Source organism: Hippoglossus hippoglossus, chromosome 20 (genome assembly GCF_009819705.1).
Source record: "Hippoglossus hippoglossus isolate fHipHip1 chromosome 20, fHipHip1.pri, whole genome shotgun sequence".
Lineage (NCBI taxonomy): Eukaryota > Metazoa > Chordata > Actinopteri > Pleuronectiformes > Pleuronectidae > Hippoglossus > Hippoglossus hippoglossus.
In genome coordinates this window covers 7,714,582-7,732,051 of record NC_047170.1, presented here as the reverse complement: position 1 = coordinate 7,732,051, position 17,470 = coordinate 7,714,582, and the positions used below count along the sequence as shown (strand labels likewise).

The 17,470-nt window shown below is 41.6% G+C and overlaps 1 protein-coding gene across 2 annotated transcripts; it reads left to right on the top strand.

Moving 5' to 3' along the window:
* The first annotated feature begins 622 nt into the window (after positions 1 to 622).
* bloc1s5 (biogenesis of lysosomal organelles complex-1, subunit 5, muted) lies at positions 623 to 4,178 on the top strand. Of its 2 annotated transcripts, XM_034572803.1 has the most exons (6): positions 623 to 886; positions 1,097 to 1,179; positions 2,169 to 2,301; positions 2,811 to 2,869; positions 3,273 to 3,405; positions 3,793 to 4,178. In XM_034572803.1, exons 1-6 carry the CDS (start codon positions 868 to 870, stop codon positions 3,852 to 3,854), a joined length of 489 nt encoding a protein of 162 aa, XP_034428694.1. In that variant the 5' UTR covers positions 623 to 867; the 3' UTR covers positions 3,855 to 4,178. The 2 variants fall into 2 exon arrangements, with proteins under 2 accessions (XP_034428694.1, XP_034428695.1); XM_034572804.1 differs by having other exon boundaries at positions 626 to 886; positions 3,273 to 4,178.
* Positions 4,179 to 17,470: the final 13,292 nt, after the last annotated feature.

The window sequence follows — 17,470 nt, the reverse complement described above, 5'->3', positions numbered from 1 at the left end:
GGGTTGCCAGGTTGTGAAAGTCCTTGATATGTATCCTTTCTAACTGTTACTGACATGTAACAAAGATATAGGTAAGGTAACAAATTAATTGTAATCTATATCATATGCACAGCAGGTTTTCACAGGGTGAGAGATCCAGTACAACTCTACACTATTGAACTATGAAGACAGAGCAAGTGATAAACGTAAACTACAGGGATCCCTCACAATCTGGCAACCTCGTCGTTATTCTTATCAATAAATCATAACAAACAATTTTCATAATTGATGCATACGTATTGGTTTGATGTCATGAATGAAGCCATTAGGTATAATTTAGTGTAAAGAGACACAGTGATGGATCAGTGGTTAATTTTAGTGGAGCAACACTGACACCTGCTGTCCTTACACAGAACTACAGTCCACACCACTGTCTCTCCTCAGTCTCACACAGTGACACAAACGCTACAGACAGTTTTACAGGGTCACAGCCAACTTTAATAAAACATCAAAACCTCAAATCAGAACATTAGCACATAAAATTGTATGTATCTTATTTTAAATGGATAAAAAAAACTAAGTCAAATCTGACTCAGACACCCCTGTTTCAGCCGCTTGGTTCAGTCCGTACCCGGAAGTAGTTGTAATTGTTTACATCTCAGTCAGCTGACTTTCATTCACTTCTTCACACTGAAGCTGAGATGTCTCACTACTTGTCTAAATAATACGTGAACGTTAATAACAAATCACAGTCAATTCACTGACAGTTAGCTTAGCATCTTGGAGCATTTAGCCGGTGAATTAGCAGTTAGCAGCTGGTTTAGCTCTGCAGGAAGGAAAACTTTGCTTTAGCTGCGGACACCGACAGATCCGCTGAGGTTGAACAACATGGACAAGATTGCTAAAGGTGAGTGAAAAGCACAGCAGAGAAAGGTCTCTCTTTGTTAGCATGGCAGCTAGCTCCTGTCTCAGACTGCGATATGATACAAGGCTAATCCAAATGTCACATGACTGAGTTTAGCTGTGGAGTTAGCTTATCTGTGGAAACATGAATTGAAATAGTATATCATGCAGGCTAGCGAACACAAACCTAAGTTGATGTGTGTTGTTCCTGCAGATGTCGGTGATATCCAGTCCCGTCTGTTACACCACAGACCCATCGTCAACGCAGAGATCCGCTACTTCGTCAGAGAGTTTGAGGTAATCACAGGTTTACAAGCCCTGATCGGACACAACATTAGAACTAGTGACTGGTTTTAATGTTGTGTGTGATCAGTGCAGAGACTTACAAACACACATGGTGTCAGGAGCCGAGCTGGGGCCCAGTGATGAAGACTGCCCTTCATCCAGAGGATTGAGACTGTGTGTGTCCACCTGCTGAACTGCCCCAGAGTCAGTCACTAAACCTCATTCCCCTTTTCCACAAGGCAGAGCTGGTTCTGAGACTAATCTTGAACCCTTTCTCGAAAGGTTCTGTTCTTTGGTCGTCAGCTGAAGTGCAGAACAAACTTGAGCGAGCATCGTCAACAAAGCCGGTGCTGGGGAATCAGAGATGTGTAGAGTGACTTGGCTCTAGTTGGTGGTTCTCGCCTGTGGAAAAGCAAAATGGTTTCTAAAAAGTTTGCAAGAATCGACTTGAACCACACAATAGAATTGTTTTTACAATTTTTAGGATTATTCATTTTGACAGATATCAGTAGAGAGACTTGGAGCAACATGCAACCAAAATGCCGGATCAGAAACAAACTGGGGAGGATGCAGTTCATTATCGGCAACTTAAGCCCTTAACCCTTCGTTTCAGTGTTTCAGAATTTTTCTTGTTATATTTTTTTATCACCATATTTTTGGGTCACAGATAAACAAAAAACTAATGTTGTACTTTTCATCACAATATTTACCTTGAACCCAGTAATATTAACTGTAAATATACCAATATTCTATATTTGTCACAACTAAAATGTCATAAAGTAATTAGTTTCATTTGTTTATTAGGTGCAATATGAAGTGATCTATATATTTAAAGGCGTACTACTGTTTCTTGTTGTTGAAACCAGATTTCTGCTCATTTGTTATCACTCATTTTAATAGAAGCAGCACGTGAGGACCCAGTGTCACTGAAGAGACATGTTTTTGGTGCATTGAGTTTGTGTCTGTCTGTGTGAGAGGACACTAAACGCTCTGTTCTCCAGGAGAAACGTGGACACAGGGAGAGCAGACTGCTGGAGAGTCTCAATAAAATGGTGGTGGAAGCAAATGAACAAATGCAGCCCACGAATTTAGAGGCCGTGAACCAGGATCTGATGTCCAACCTCACCAAACGTTGTAAGTCTCCTCTCTCAGCTTTGTGTTAGTCTGAGCTGTAATTGTCTAGTTTCAAGCTTGGCCTCGCTCACAATCCAACAGCTGTGTTTGTTGCTGTTTATTTAGATGGAAAACCTTTTGTTTTTGTATGAAATAGTCACTGACATTAAAAAAACTCAGATTTTCGTGTTGACCTTTACTTTTTGAACTAGATTCATAATAGGGGCAATATTTCTTAACATTGCATGTGAACTAACAAATGATGAAATTCACAATAATTTTTTTCAAATACTTGCACATTTTGACTTCCTGTAATGGTATGATGATGACACGAGAAACATACTGTGGCAAATGATGTTCACAGTTTGTCCTTTTCTCTCTCTTTCATTCAAAAAAAAAAGTAACTTCCTTCAAGCTAGAAAACATTGCATCAAAAGATGATGCTCGTCTTTTGCTCTTAGAAGCTTTAAATATCATTGTTTTGCCTGAATTTTGCTTTTTATATGTTTTTTGGTGCCTTTCTCCCACAGTGGAGGCTGCTAAACATATGGCAGACAGAGTCCAGCAGAGGGAGCTAGAGGCCCAGCAGGTAAAAACAACTGAGGGTGGCTACAGCATCATAGCCTCATATAACTGGATTGCATTACAGATAACACAGGCATTTATAATATTGTGTCTTCAGCATGTATTCAAGGCAGAGTGCCAGCATCCAGAGTCCACAATGAGCTCTGCCTTACATCATCAGCATCGTCACTGTGGTGTGTGAGTGTGTGTGTGTGAGTGTAAGGAGGTGTGAGAGATAACGTTGCACAAGAGGGAGAATTTGAGGCATCACACATGGATTTGTAAAGTTGTCTTGTTAAAAGTTACAATATAAAAAACGTATATTATTAACGTATGTATATTTACTGTGATTATCACCTCAAACACCGGATCACACTCAAGACTTTTCGTCACTTTTCTCTGTGCTCTCATTTTCACGTTCCTTCCAGAGCAACCAAATGCAGCTGAACATGGAGCGTCTGAAAGAGGAATGGGCCGACTTCCTGAAGGAGCAGCAGAGACTGAAGGAGGAGGTGGACGAGGAGCACGCCAAGGCTGTGGGACAACTCAGCACCCGCTACAGTGAAAAAAAGATGGATCTAGCGAAGTTTTCACCCCTCTAACCAGATGATGTCTGCGAGGGGCTCGAGTCAACACGCTCTCCCTTATTATACGAACTTTATCACTGACCTGGGCACGTCTGCTCTGCGTGTGCACAACGAAGGTATCGGCTGTGATTGATGTACTTAAGAAAAAGAGCCTCCGAGGTTTTGCTCCTGCACAAGAGTCAGCATTTCCCATATCATAAATAAATGTATGATTAACAATGTGGCAATTTCACAGGCCATCAAACTCGTCTGTTTATACCACATGGAGCTCGCGTGGCACGCAAGTGCTGCAAAAGACCTCTGCAATATGTCATTTTTAAACAAGCAATCGTCGAAGGCAGTGACACTCTCTGCATTTCAGGATGTTTAATGGATGCCTGCCTGAAGGGTGCTGATGATAAATATGCATCCACCTCCAGTTGAAAAGGATCCCAGCTACAAGTGCTGGAGAAACGAGCTCAAACAGAACTGCGGGACAAATCATCCCTCACCGGCTCCGCCGTGTTTAGAACGCTCAACGCCTGACGTTAACTTCAAGTCGCTTACGTTATAAAAGGTCTCCACTGAAACCAGTTTGAATGATCAGCAGCAGCTGCTTTTGGTTTGCTTTGCCACCTCAAAGCTGATTTTAATGAGTCACAAATCCAATGTTTGCATTGCTGGTTAAACAGAAAAAAACATCAATCATATTCTGGTTTCAATTTCCTGCTGGTCATGTATGCATAAAACAATATCCTCAAGTTTTCAGTGGTTGTCATGCTTTGTGCTTAGAGTGTTTAAAATGCACGGGATGATAAACTCTCCGAGAGTTCATTCATGGTTTGTGTTTATGTGCAGTTTAAATACTGACGTTTGTGTTGTTTAGCACAGAGTAAATACACTGTAAAAAAAAACTGTAATATGAACTACAAAAGAAGTGAAATCATCTCCATGTGTCGTGACCCTTGAGCTGAGAACCCTGCACACTTTAAATCAAGTGTTGTTGTTTTTTGTTCCAGACAATGGCGGCTTGTTGGACAGGTTAATGGGTGGGTGGGCACACTGGGGACATTCTTGGCATGGCTGAGAACGGAGTTCATCTCAGACGACCAAATAGAACAAATATTTTCACATAATTCCCTTTACATCCCTGCCACACACACTCTTTTCAAACAGCCCAGACACCTTTAACTGTCAAAAGTCACGTCATCATCAGAAGAGGCAGGTTTGGAGTTCTCGTCATCCATCGGCCAAAGTACAAAATATCTGTAGGAGCGGAATAATAAAATAAACCACTAGTGAAGTGAGTGAATGCACTGGTGTACCGTCTTTTTCCATTTCGCCTGCAGTGACCCTGCAAGGCCACTCTCTGGTCGCTCTGCATGTGCCAGTGTGTGAGTCTGTTGTCAGCGGATCAGAGCGGGCACAGACATGCCATCAGATGTTTGGAGGAAACATGCTGCCCCGCGGGTGCTGCCCCCGTCTCTCTGTGTGTGTGTGTGTGTGCAGCCCTTAAACCTCCGCCTTGGGAGGTAGCTGTCCATCACGGAGACAGCCCATCATCACCTAATGAGGAGTGACAATACGGAAACATGGCGAGCCTCTGCCAGCGAGGCCCCTTTTCATCTGCCCTTGTTTATTTTACTTTTTACTCTAAGGCTTGAAATAAAGAGGTAAAGAGTACATAAAAGGTCACCGTTAAAGTCGGGAGTGTTTTCTATTCATGAGAGTCATGCTTAAGCATATGTTGGACTTAATATTACCAAGTACAGGGTTCGAATCAGACATAATCCATTTTGACATTGCCGTGAAATATCCGATAAAGAAATAAGTCAGAAGAATTTATGATCATTTCTAGAACTTATTACTTGAGCATAAGTTAAAATTCCAAGGATTCAACACTAAACACCTCATATCAGATAAAGATTAGAATAAGGGATGTTAGTCCACATGTAACTTTTCTGGCCGTTGCCAGGTCTGCTTTTTACTGGCTCACATCCACACACCATAAAAAAAACTGCCTGTGGTGATGAGGCTGATGCAGTGTGGGAAAACTGCAAGGATATATTACAGTACTGAAGTAAAAAGTACTTTTCAGTAGTGGAAATGGCCCCACAAGACCACTGCTGTCAATAAGGCCAGGTTCTTCGCCAAACTGAATTGACATTAAACAATGTGTGAATGAGATCAACATGCATTTGAAACCAAGGGTTTGTAAAAATGCAGAAAGCAGAAAATATCAGAACCTGGTGTATTGAATGTTTGAGCTTCTGGTGTGTTGATCAATCTTATTCATCCTCTATGTAGAGATACAAAACAGAAAAGTCGACCTGCGAGATTAAGGGCTGAGCCTCTGGTTTATCCGGGCAGATATCATCAAGGATTTCTCAGTGTACTCAGGTGCTGCTGGTTCAAAAACCTTCCCTGCACTGAGCAGAGCATACAACTCTGTAAAACGACTCCATGTGCAGAATAAGGGGCTTGTGCTCGGCCTGAAATCCCCTGTTATCATTCTCGCTCCGCTGCCTCATGTCTCTGGACTGGAGTTGGCTTGTGTTTTGTCTCCTGTGTCCATCAGAGAGCAGTGTGCTCTTCCTGTTTTGCAAGCGGAGCGGTGCTCTCGGGCCATGGAGATGCCATTCCCCGTGCCAACATAAATGGTGAAGGAAACAGCAGCACCCAGCTGGAGCCCCACTGGGCAAGAGATGGAGATAAGGGGTGTGTTGGTTCATGCAATCTGATGTTCTGTCTGCAGAAAGCTTTCCATCTCCACTGGAACAGAGTGAAATGTATCACAGGGATGAAATGTGCAGATAACATGTAATGAGGACATTCACTTAAAAAACAGGATCTGATCTTTGTAATTTAAACTTTACTGATGAGAGCCTGTGAGAATCGGCGAGGCTCTGCTTGAATGACAGGTTCAGGCATGTGGTTAATGACGTCAGCCTGATGGGAAGTGAATGTGAAAAACAGTTACACCAATAACAATGGACATTTCTTATTAATTAAGAACACATAAGGTTCATAGGGTTGGCTGTGGCTTGGAAGGGAGAGAAAGTTGTCCACTAACCAGAAGGTTGTTGGTTCGATCCCTAGCGCCTCCAGTCTACTCTCCTAAGTGTCCTTGGGCAAGATACTGAACCCTAAATTGCAAGTCTGTGCACAACAGTGTATGAATGGTGTGTGATAGAATAAGTAAATATGGGTCAATGGGACATATATTGTGCTTTGAGTTGATATTACTGACAAATGTCCTTCAACCATGAGAGCTGTGTTATTATAAGACAATAAAAACTACATTGTGTGTGTAAGGGTACATATCTGTCCTACTCCTAATGTCCAGAGTGTCTACACAGGGTGTTCAGGATTAATTTCAGAGTTGTATCCATCTGTAACTATTTTAAACGCCTCAACTACATTTTACTACGTGACACATGTACTACATACTAATCATAAAAAGGATATACCCTTATGATGTATCCTTAGGTCACTGCAGGTCACCTCTGCCACCCTCCACAGGAAGGACAGATACAGATAATGTAACCTTCAGCTCACACATACATATAATAATATATGAAATAATAATAATAATAAATAGTATAAATGGATGCATTATACATAAATGTGGCTTTTTTTCTTCCACCACAGAAAAAGTCCTGTTTGGATTTGGTTTTTTAAAATCATCATTATAAATAATATACTGTAGGTGATGTAATCTATAAAAGATCAACTTAATATTTAATTATAACCCTTTTAAATATATTGAGTTGTTAATATTATAAATAAATATATATAATAACACTTGAGAATTTAATTTGAATCGGCAGCTGTATGATCTCATCAAACATTAGTCTTTATACGCTCATAAATGTACCAATAACTATCATTAAAATACTTTTTTACTGAGTTACTTTGGTGTTCATGATGATTCCTATATAACCTGGCTATGAGAAAGTCTGTTCACTTTACATGGGACAAATGCAGCTTAATAATGTGTCCATTCACTCTCTTACTAGAAAAAAAAAATTAATTACTCTTGACGTCATGCGACTGCTGCAGTTTCTACGAGGCTGACAGCAAACTTGGCATTTCCAAGCGTTTTCTCTTTGGCCCGATCACCTTTCGGTTTGGTGGACCGGTGAGAAAAAGCAGGCAGCAGCAACACTGGTTCAGTATTTTTGTGTCGGATCATTAGAAAGCTTGGAGCTTTTCACTCACCCCCTCGCTCTGCAGACAGCTTATGTGAGAATTTCCAGCCTCGGCGAGCTCAACTCTCTTTTTCTTTTGTGCAGTGTGATGGGTCCCTGTTACTCAATTACCGAGGGGTCCAAATGAAAATGCCGGTGAACAAAAGCGCCGCGCTGCTAAGTTAATAACTTGGCTTAACTGCACAGCATGGGTGCAGGGTCGGTGATGGGTGCTGGTTGGTGATGCAAAATATAAATTCTTTGGCAATGGCAACCGTTCACCGAGAGGATTGCTAAGTAAGAGCGGGAGAGTGAAAGAACTGAATACATTTATATTTTTCTGAGGGAAGGTTGCAAGGCACGCTGGATATTCTCAGGCCCTGGCAGCTTTAGAAAATGACCACTTGTTGGCATATAAAAGCAAATCACTGGAAAGAAAGGAGTTCAAAATGAAATGTCCCAACTTTCACTATAAATGCCAGCACCCCTTTATTAACAAGCTCTTCGGGGAAGGCTCACACTGGAGTCAGTTTTTAGTCTGTACCGACTCAGGCCAGGTTCTTCCTTCTCCGTTGGACACACACACACACACACACTCTATCGCCATCTTTAGTGCTGTAAAGGAGGCGCACGGTCTAATTAGCCGAGCTGTCTGTGATGTTTTGCATCTGTTCGGTTTCATTAGACAGCCTCCGCACACCAGCTCCATGTTCCTGCCGGGTCCAAGAAACACAAGTCCGAGTCCAGCATCAACAAGCACCTTCCTCAGTCAATCATGGGGGGAACAATAGCCAGAGACGACGCAGAGAATGGCCTGACATGGGCCGGTGGCCACCAGCAGCAGCAGGACTTGTTGTTGTCTAGATTCCTGACTTTGGAGGAATGTGTGGCGTCACTACCGACACATACCTTCTCACCGGCTTTGATTCTCCCTGTTTTCTGTACCCGACAGGTATTTTCCTGATCTTATCTCCTGTTGTGGTTTCAATGATGCAAGACCAGCCTTCGTTGGAAAATTATTTGTCATTTGTTATATTTTTATTTTCTAATGCAAGATATAATAAAATAATAATTTATTAGTCCCACAACTGGGAGAGTTGCATCAGTATTATCTGTAAGTAACCATGCAATGGTTGCAAGGAAATGTAAATAGAAGAGAATTATTATTTATAATGTAAACAGAATATATACAGTGAGAGCAATATATATATACAGTGTAACAGGATTACACATTAGCCAATTGAATTGCACAGATAGAATGAGTACTGCACAGTTAAATGAGTTCAACCTTTATTGTTTTATGTTCTCTGCTCATGTTCCTTTACTTTATTCTAATTGTTTCCTGCTTGTAAAGCAATTTCTAACATTGTTAAGAAAAGTTCTTTTTAAATAACTGCTAGTATGAAAAGTTAAAAAAAATACATCAGGCAACTTACCCAAAATCTAGTGAACAGATTTTGATGGCTATTTTATTTTTGGTCACAGATGTCTGGCCCTGCAAAAACAGGTTAATACCTTAAGTTGATATGGATAATATGGATATATATTCACAAGCTATTTGCCAACTTTGTCTCTAATGTTTGTTGCTGTGCAGGGAGCGTACTGTACATTTTTCTGTACTTTTTTTACCCAGAGTGCTCCTCAGCTGGCTTGACCCTCATTTTATCCAGCATCCACCTCAGCCAGCCCACACTGCACCCTGTTATCCAGTTTGCTTGAATAAAATCAAGATGCACCAAATTGTACATATTCAGATATATCAGTCCCCTACATGTGCTTCCTTCAAATAAGTCAAAAAACACAAAAAACTTATCTCATAGTGATAAAGACACTCAAAAAATCTCCCTGGATCCTCCCCTGATATTGATCTGCACCAAACTTTATTGGGTGTCTTCCCTGACCCATATGCATCACTGTTAATCCTCTCAGTGGTTTATGTGTAATGCTCCAAACTAACAACCAAACAAAAGCCAATGAAAACACAACTTCCTTGGTGGAGGTAACCAGTTGGTTTCACTGTCTGATGTGTATTTCTGACAAGGTCCAGAAGCCATGGAAAATAGTGAAAGAACAGAAGAGGTTTTAAATCACCTCACTGATGGTTCAGAAGTTGCTCTTTCAGAACAGGTCATGGATACACATCAATCTGCCACAACATTAAAACCAGTTACCGGTTTTATTGTTGTGCCTGATCGGTGTATAAACGTAACTTTCAGGAGACAGACCTGGATTTTTGTGTCTCTCTGTGCGTGTTTGGAGCAGGGGAGTCTTTCCATGGAGACACGCTCTTGGCAGATGAATGCATGGGAGTGGACTCCCTTCAATAAAGGCAACTCTCTGTCTGTCAGGGCCCCGGGACGGCCCTGGGCTCTGCTTTTCATTGTTTCCCTCCCGTGTGTCTCTGAACTCAAGTGGGCTGCTGCTGCTGCTGCTGCTGCTGCTGCTGCTGCTGCTTCGTTTCAAACATAATGGCTTTACCTTGAGGCTGAGAGAGAGGAAGAGTCAGAGGGAGTGAGGGGTCCAGAGCTAAATGTGTGACTCACCCACTGAATGCCCATATTAAGTCCTTTCATCTTGTTAGCATTCAGTCATTGCAATTGCATGCGCATGGTTTTTTTCCTTCTGATTAAAATTAATCCGATTGATGATTTCGGGTCAACTGTTTACCCGGAATTTGATTTATCAGGTCTGGTGTTTACATGTTAACAACGTGTCATGTATTCATCTTTCTCACCAGCTACGTTATCGCTTTGACACGTGTTTGATCAGCTCCCTGAAGAAAAACAAGCAATGACCCTTGTGTGTGTGTCAGGTGCAGGGTAACTCCAACTCTCCACTGCATCAGGCTCGGGTTGGGTTTGGACACCAAAAACACGACGCCTGTTGGGTTCGGGTTGGGCTCGGTTGGTTTTCTCTCATGCTCGGATTGGTTCGGACAGAAAAATGTGTCCCGAGCTGTAGACCTACAATTCGTATGTCTTTCATTCAGCGGATACTGGAGATAAACATGAATAAATCAGATCAAACATAAAGGTCTAAGTTAATCAAAGTCTTCCAAAAGTTTAAAGTGAACAGATAGGGTCTTAAAGGGCGGCTCAATATTTTGGGAGTGTCGCTTATTAAATGTGTGTAAAATGTTCTCATTTCTGCATGCTAATCATTAAGCTACAGCCCGTTGGCTTTGCTTAGCATAAAGACTGGAAACTGACTGATTCTGCCCGTCAGTACCTACTATACTGGAGGCATCACCATGATGTTGCCAAGCAAGAGGAAGTGACTCCAAGTAGTGAGCAGTTACTCTAGCAGTTTTTGAATGGCAGTTGTATTATTGCACAGACCTGATAAGTGATGTTGTTTTCATCTAACTCTGAAGAAAGTGAATATACAAATTTCTAATATAGACTGCAACTGTTTCGTAGACTTAACATCCACTTCTGACTTTTCCACTTGAGAGGAATCCAAATCTTGTGGCAGACAGATGTGGTTGGAGTACAACAAAGCTCTTTAACAACTAGGTCAATAAGAAATCAAGGCAGAAAATTCTGCAGAGAGAGAAACAAAAAGAGACATAGCAAATGGCAGCAATTACAGCAGAAAAATTGGAAGGAAATGAAAGAAGGGAAGAAAAACAAGAGAGGAGGAAGACAGAGCCTTGATGAGAAGTAAAGACACAGAGAAAGGTTGACTGCTCCCGAGTCTGCAGATGCCGGCAGTGAGCAGCAGCTCCAGGCCGGTCCTCCCAGCACCTGCTGCTGCCCTGCAGCCAATTCAAACACATTATTCCAACAGACGCACCACTTAATGGCTTCTGTGGAGAGACCTGTACCAGGACCCTGACTGCCTTTGCAGACGCTCAGAGGTGCAGCCTGCAGTGACACACACACACACACACAGAGGCCTCCTGAAGCTTGTTTATGCTCAGTGCTTACACAGGATGACACATTCGGGAGAGCGCACACATAAGCACAACTTTCCTACGTGTGATCCATCAGATCATTTTATTACACACCTGCTTCAGTACAGACAAATCCAGACACCTGTCAGAATCATAAACTCAGTTAAAGGACCCGAGGACCTCGGGAGCATGCATGCAATATGACCCACGTTTACGATAAAACACCCGATTGCACATATTTTACTCCAGCCGGCCCACTTTAACTCAGGACTCCGTTAAAGGGACCCGGGTTATGCTTGGACCAATATTGCGCAGAGAACCAATCATCCTAAGAAAAACAGCAAACATCTGTTTTGTGACTTGGCCACCTCTCACTGGCAATGTCAGCCTGACCTCAACGAGGCTGGGCCTCTTTTACATTTTCCATGAGAGCCAGCGCAAGTGCCAGTAAGTGGGTGACAGCATCTGTCTCAAAATGAGAAAATAAAAACAAGCCTTGACACAATGAAGGCAGCAGGTACCAGGGTGTATGTATTTTGCTAAGGAAAAGTAAGGCCTCATTGGTTATTGATGGCATTTATGGCTTGCCTCATATAAAATACAGTCCTGCTGAAATATCCCTTCAGTCTCCGACTTTCCTTGTAGCGTGACAGCTGCAGATGGACGGTGTATGTGAGAGAAAACTTTTCTTGGACACAAACTGTTTGTCATTCTCTATTGATCTATGTTAGGAAATGCTGCTTCTTTTCATGTACAAAGAGGAGATGGTAACATGTCCCTGACTTGCTCAAGGACACTTCAGCAGAGCTCTCCATTGTAAGAGCTCTCTATTATTATTAATACCAATGGATGGATAGTTCTCTGAACTTTTCTTATAACTGGACTGTGTGAGACATAAAAGATCTCAAACATACTAACAGTTCTTTAAATGATTATAAATTAAGATGTTGCATAAAGGCTTAATAAATATATCATGTTGAGGTTCCAAAGTCATCAAATTCAAATGACTCATTTGCAAGTTTTTCTCAGAAAATGTTACCGCTGCCGTGCCAAGAGACTGAAGGCATGTAATTTGGAAACACCAGGATATTCATAAGTTCACATCACCTTTTCTCATACTCCTTGTTCTCTCTACTTTCCTCTCCTCCATCCACACTATTCTCCTTCTCTCCCTCTCTCTCTGCCCCACATCAACCCCCTCACACTCTGGCCACTACATCCTGATGGTTTTACCAGCAGGAAGTGGGGCTTTTACAGCGATGGCACCGGCCCAAGAAGCATCTGTGAAAGGCGGCCTCCGAGTCGAGGTGGGTCCTGTCACCACCTGTGAAGTCTCACATGTTTGAATGTTCAACAAAGTGCAGGGCTCTGCTACTTTTTGGCTCAGTCCAGAGACCAGACGGCAAGTGATAGCCTGAGTCTCATGACAGGGCTTCTTACAACTGTATTATGATCAGTAATGGCCTTATGTAAACATTAACAGGAAATCTATTTAAGATATAATACGTGATAAGTCTTTATTAAAATGTGTAAAATCAACTAGAACTATTTACAGGATTAGGTTATGTATTTTGTGTTCTTACATTGTCCAAAATGTTCCCAACAATGTTCAAACTAAGAGAAATCTTTATTTCATTCAAGGTAATGGGACATTTCATTTTTGTCGCCTTTTATTTGCGTCTTATCAGCTTTACTCATGGCTTTGTCCGTCACGGCTATAACTTCCTGGGGAAATAACGTTTGACGAAGGAAAAACACACTGCTAGCCTGTTTGTAATAGATACTCGTAATCGCTCAAGATTATTCATTGGCGTATATTGTACATTTGAGAAGTGGAAAAAAAATAAGATTTAACATCTAACCCTTGCTCTTTTCGACCTAACCTATTTTACTCGTGGCTAAATTACATCAAATGTCTCAGAGAAATCAAAATCTTCATAGAGAAAGACCAGTTTATTGCACATCAGAGATTTATGGTGAAAACAGGACCAAAAGAGACACAAGACAAATGAAAGCAAACAAGCCAAGTCTCCAAAGAAGGAAAACGGTTTCAAAAAGACCTCATCTCTGATTAATATTGACTGTTTTGCTTCTCCAGGGAAGGTAACTATTACAGCTGTGCTGTTCCAGTTGTTCTTCTGTTTTTGTCCTTTTTCCATTTTGTTTCCATGTGTTTCCAACATTTCCTCCTCCCTGTTTCCAATGGGTCTGATTGTCCCTCGAACCCTTTTCACACCAAAGTTAGCATTTAATGCAGAGTTTTTAAACATGTGTCAGCACGATAGACTGTATACAAAGGTGGATGATGTGACAGCTCCCTTAAAGCTTAAAACTCATTAATCCTACCACCTCCTTCTATTTCAAAACCATTTCATCGCAGGTGCTGTTATCCATACTTGAGGTTTTTGTGATTTAACTTCATGACTAGTAAAAAAACTAAGTCTGAAATGTTTCTATTTTGTGACAAAACAAATGTGCCACAGGGTCATTTTTTTAAAGGAACGTGCTTTGTCTTTCAATATGCAACTTGTGTACAGCTTCTGAGGGGTTTCCTGCAGTGGGACGCATCTGACCCTCTGAACACAGTGGCCTTGTGGAAAATCATGGTCATTCCAATTGTGTGGATACTTCGGGACAAATGGCACAGATTTAGTCATCTGGCTGAATCCAGCAGAACGTGGTAGAACATAACACTTGGGATCCAGCAGGAGCTGTCAAGCTAATCCACAGCCAATGCAGCCACCTCATATCATTCCGCCTCCTTCTGCTTTTGTCCACTCTCTAAATATCCCACAGCTTTCTTTACTTTTATTAAACATGACCTCTGTTTCTTTCTTTCCCTCTTTTCCTCACTTTCTTCCCCTTCTTTCACTCCACTCTTACACTGTCTAACTTCATCTCGCCCTCTTTTAGCCACCCAGATGAAAAGACAAGGTGCGTCCCGATTTCCATCCTTTGAATGTTTTTTTCTGGGATTGCTCCAAATATGTGGGAGAGTCCTTTCTCCGCTGTCGTTTCCCAGCACAGGTGCCTGCTGAAGTGGATCCAGAAAGCTGTCTGCAAATGACATTGGTTCTCCTCTGTTGGTCACATCCTGTGTCCCGGATATGATACTCGCGGCCATGACTCGTCTATGTATTCCTAATGGAAACAAGTCTGGCTTTGGATTTGATGACGTCCAGTTGCATGGAGACAGCTCTGAACAGGAGCTTTGCACCCGTGGGTGTCAAGGTTGTTGCAACACCCGCACTTTAAGGGAAACTGGAATCCACACCCTACCCTTTAACACAACTGACATCCAATGACATTGTACAACATTCTCAATGTTTCCTTTTGTTCTGGAAAGAAAAAGGGAGAAGAAGATTGATTCCTTCTTCAAGTATATGTACATGTTATTAAAATGTGTTATTGAGGTTTAAATGCACATAAGAAATCACAAGGATGGATTGTGATCCAATCAGGGTCGTCAGGGACAAAGTCTACAAATGCAATTGTGTTGTCGGTCCACATACAGCAATTGCATGGGTGGTAATAATCACACACAACTGTTCTAACCAGCAAGGTAGCAGCAGCTAGGAAGTGAGCATGAAGCAGTCCTCTCCTCCAATCTACTGTTGCTATCTTCTGCAGGATGAAGTGTGAGCAGGACAGAGCAATCAGATCCCAGCGGGGACACTGGTAATTACTGCGTCACACTAATGTATGTGAATGATTGTGAGAAAAGTATCTTGGAGTGAAGAGTGCTCTTACAATGTACATTTTAAATTGAGTATTATTTGCATACAGTGAAGAAAATGTTGAAATATCCTGGTATTGAAAGCATTACTACAGAAAGAGTAAATTTCCAACAAGGTAATTCCCATATGTCTAGATGACACAATTAGATTTGGTCAGAAATACCCTCAGAAATATTCCAGATAGTCTGTGTGTTCTTTGGCAGTGTTGAAAAGCAGATTAAAATTACAACATAATACATTAGATAGAGATCTATAGAGTAGCCTGTAGGTGGATAACGCAATCCTTTACAACCCACTGCTGCTGTAGCATAATGTTTAATGAATGGATGAGAAAGTGATATCAATTAACTCAACAACAATAAACTAAATAAGTGCTAAATGTATGCTTAGTGATGTTCTCACTAAAAAAACAAAGGGGAAAAAATATGGAATTTTTTTTTTTCAACCAGAAAGAATTTTGACAATTTTGTCTTCTCTATGTTTTGTACCGGACCAGTCAGAAAAAAAATGCATTTTCCATTGATTCTTCAGTTGTGGACTAGGTCATTGACACATTTTCTTTCAACACTCAAAGGTCCACCACATGATGGAAACTAGGGCATGGGCTGTTTTTTAAATTCACACGCTGTCACTTCAGACAATTAAGAAAATATTCAGAATGCCCTCAGTTCCCCGGGGTCCATAAATCTTTCTTTTTTCTTTTTACACCACAGTACAGCAGGCCTGGCAAGGTGCCTATCCATCAACAATGGGTAACCAGTAGACGCCCACAACTATGCGACCTCCACTTCACCAGGACAAATGTAAAACGTGTCAGCGGCAATTTGGTCATATTCATCACAGCTCTATGACATGTTGAGATTAAATAGTGATGTGTGGTTATTGACTTGCCATGGCAACTATAAAGCCCCCGTGGAAGACTCTGGCCTGTGAGATACCTTTTGTCATGCGGGGGGAAATAATCAAGGAAAATAATCTCAAATATAATATTCACCCATATTCCACTTGCACTGCGGGATGGATCCAGAATGGATAAGGTTTCTGGATCTATTCAAGATCTGGTTCAGATCCTATTCATATGTGAAGCAGCACATCCAGCCTGGGTCCGATTAGTGCTATTGATCTTATCCTGTAACTCTCTTTAAATAACATTTACGTTTCTCTATTTTTTCAAAACGTCAACCTTTTCCTGTCTCCCAGTGGCGTTCTTGAGAAAATATTGGGATTAAGGGTTGGATTTGTCTCGTTTGCTCTCTGTAATTGAGGTCACGGCCAAAAGGTGGAACATTTCATGAAGTTCTTCAAAGAGAAAATACATTTGAGTTTTTACAGCCACAGGTTAAAGATCGTCCCTTGTCAGCCTCGGGGTCATTGTAGCATCATCTATCTCTGTGAGGGAGTCTCTTACAAGTATATTGCTTCTCGACTGAATGCCTGTACTCCCTGTGGACAAAATAGTGTGTGTGTGTGTGTGTGTGTGTGTGTGTGTGTGTGTGTGTGTGTGTGTGTGTGTGTGTGTGTGTGTGTGTGTGTGTGTGTGTGTGTGTGTGTGTGTTTAACGGTGGAATTTCAATGGTTGTCTAGGGAACATGCGGGACATCTCCTGACACTAGGTGCCTCAGAAGCACTCATCTACACACAGAGCACATAAACACCTCGGCCTGTAACACATATATATATGTAACTTCAGACACCGAGTGTGCATGGTAGGATCATTTTCACCCGCTTTTAGAATATAGACATTCTAGACCTGCTTTTATGAAAGAGCTTCCACAGTCTGGAAAGTGTTACCATAGTGCCGCTCGGGGTGACACCTCCGTTTCCATGCCGTAACCTCCTCAGTCCCTCTTCCCACTCTTCCTGTTGTCCACATGAAAGGAAAAGGGGGATGATTAAAGAGAAATTCTGTACATATTTGGTTTCACGAAATCACGTCTATATTAAAGAGGAAAGGAAAAGTGAGGACTTGCCAAAGAGCGTTGAATCCAGTGAGAGAGCAGGTACTTGGAACTCTGGGAACCGTCGCACACAAACACACTTAATCGTGGGAATAGACACACGATTTATATTCACTGTCCCGATTGCACAAGGCTAAAGCCCCCACAAGAGGCACTATTTATCCAAGTTAATAAATTGGATTGATTGCATTTGCCTAAAAATGTTCTCCAGATGTGATGAGGAAGTTAAGTGACTCATACTTGACCATCGGTGTAGAAAAGCAACTGTCCATCTGCCATG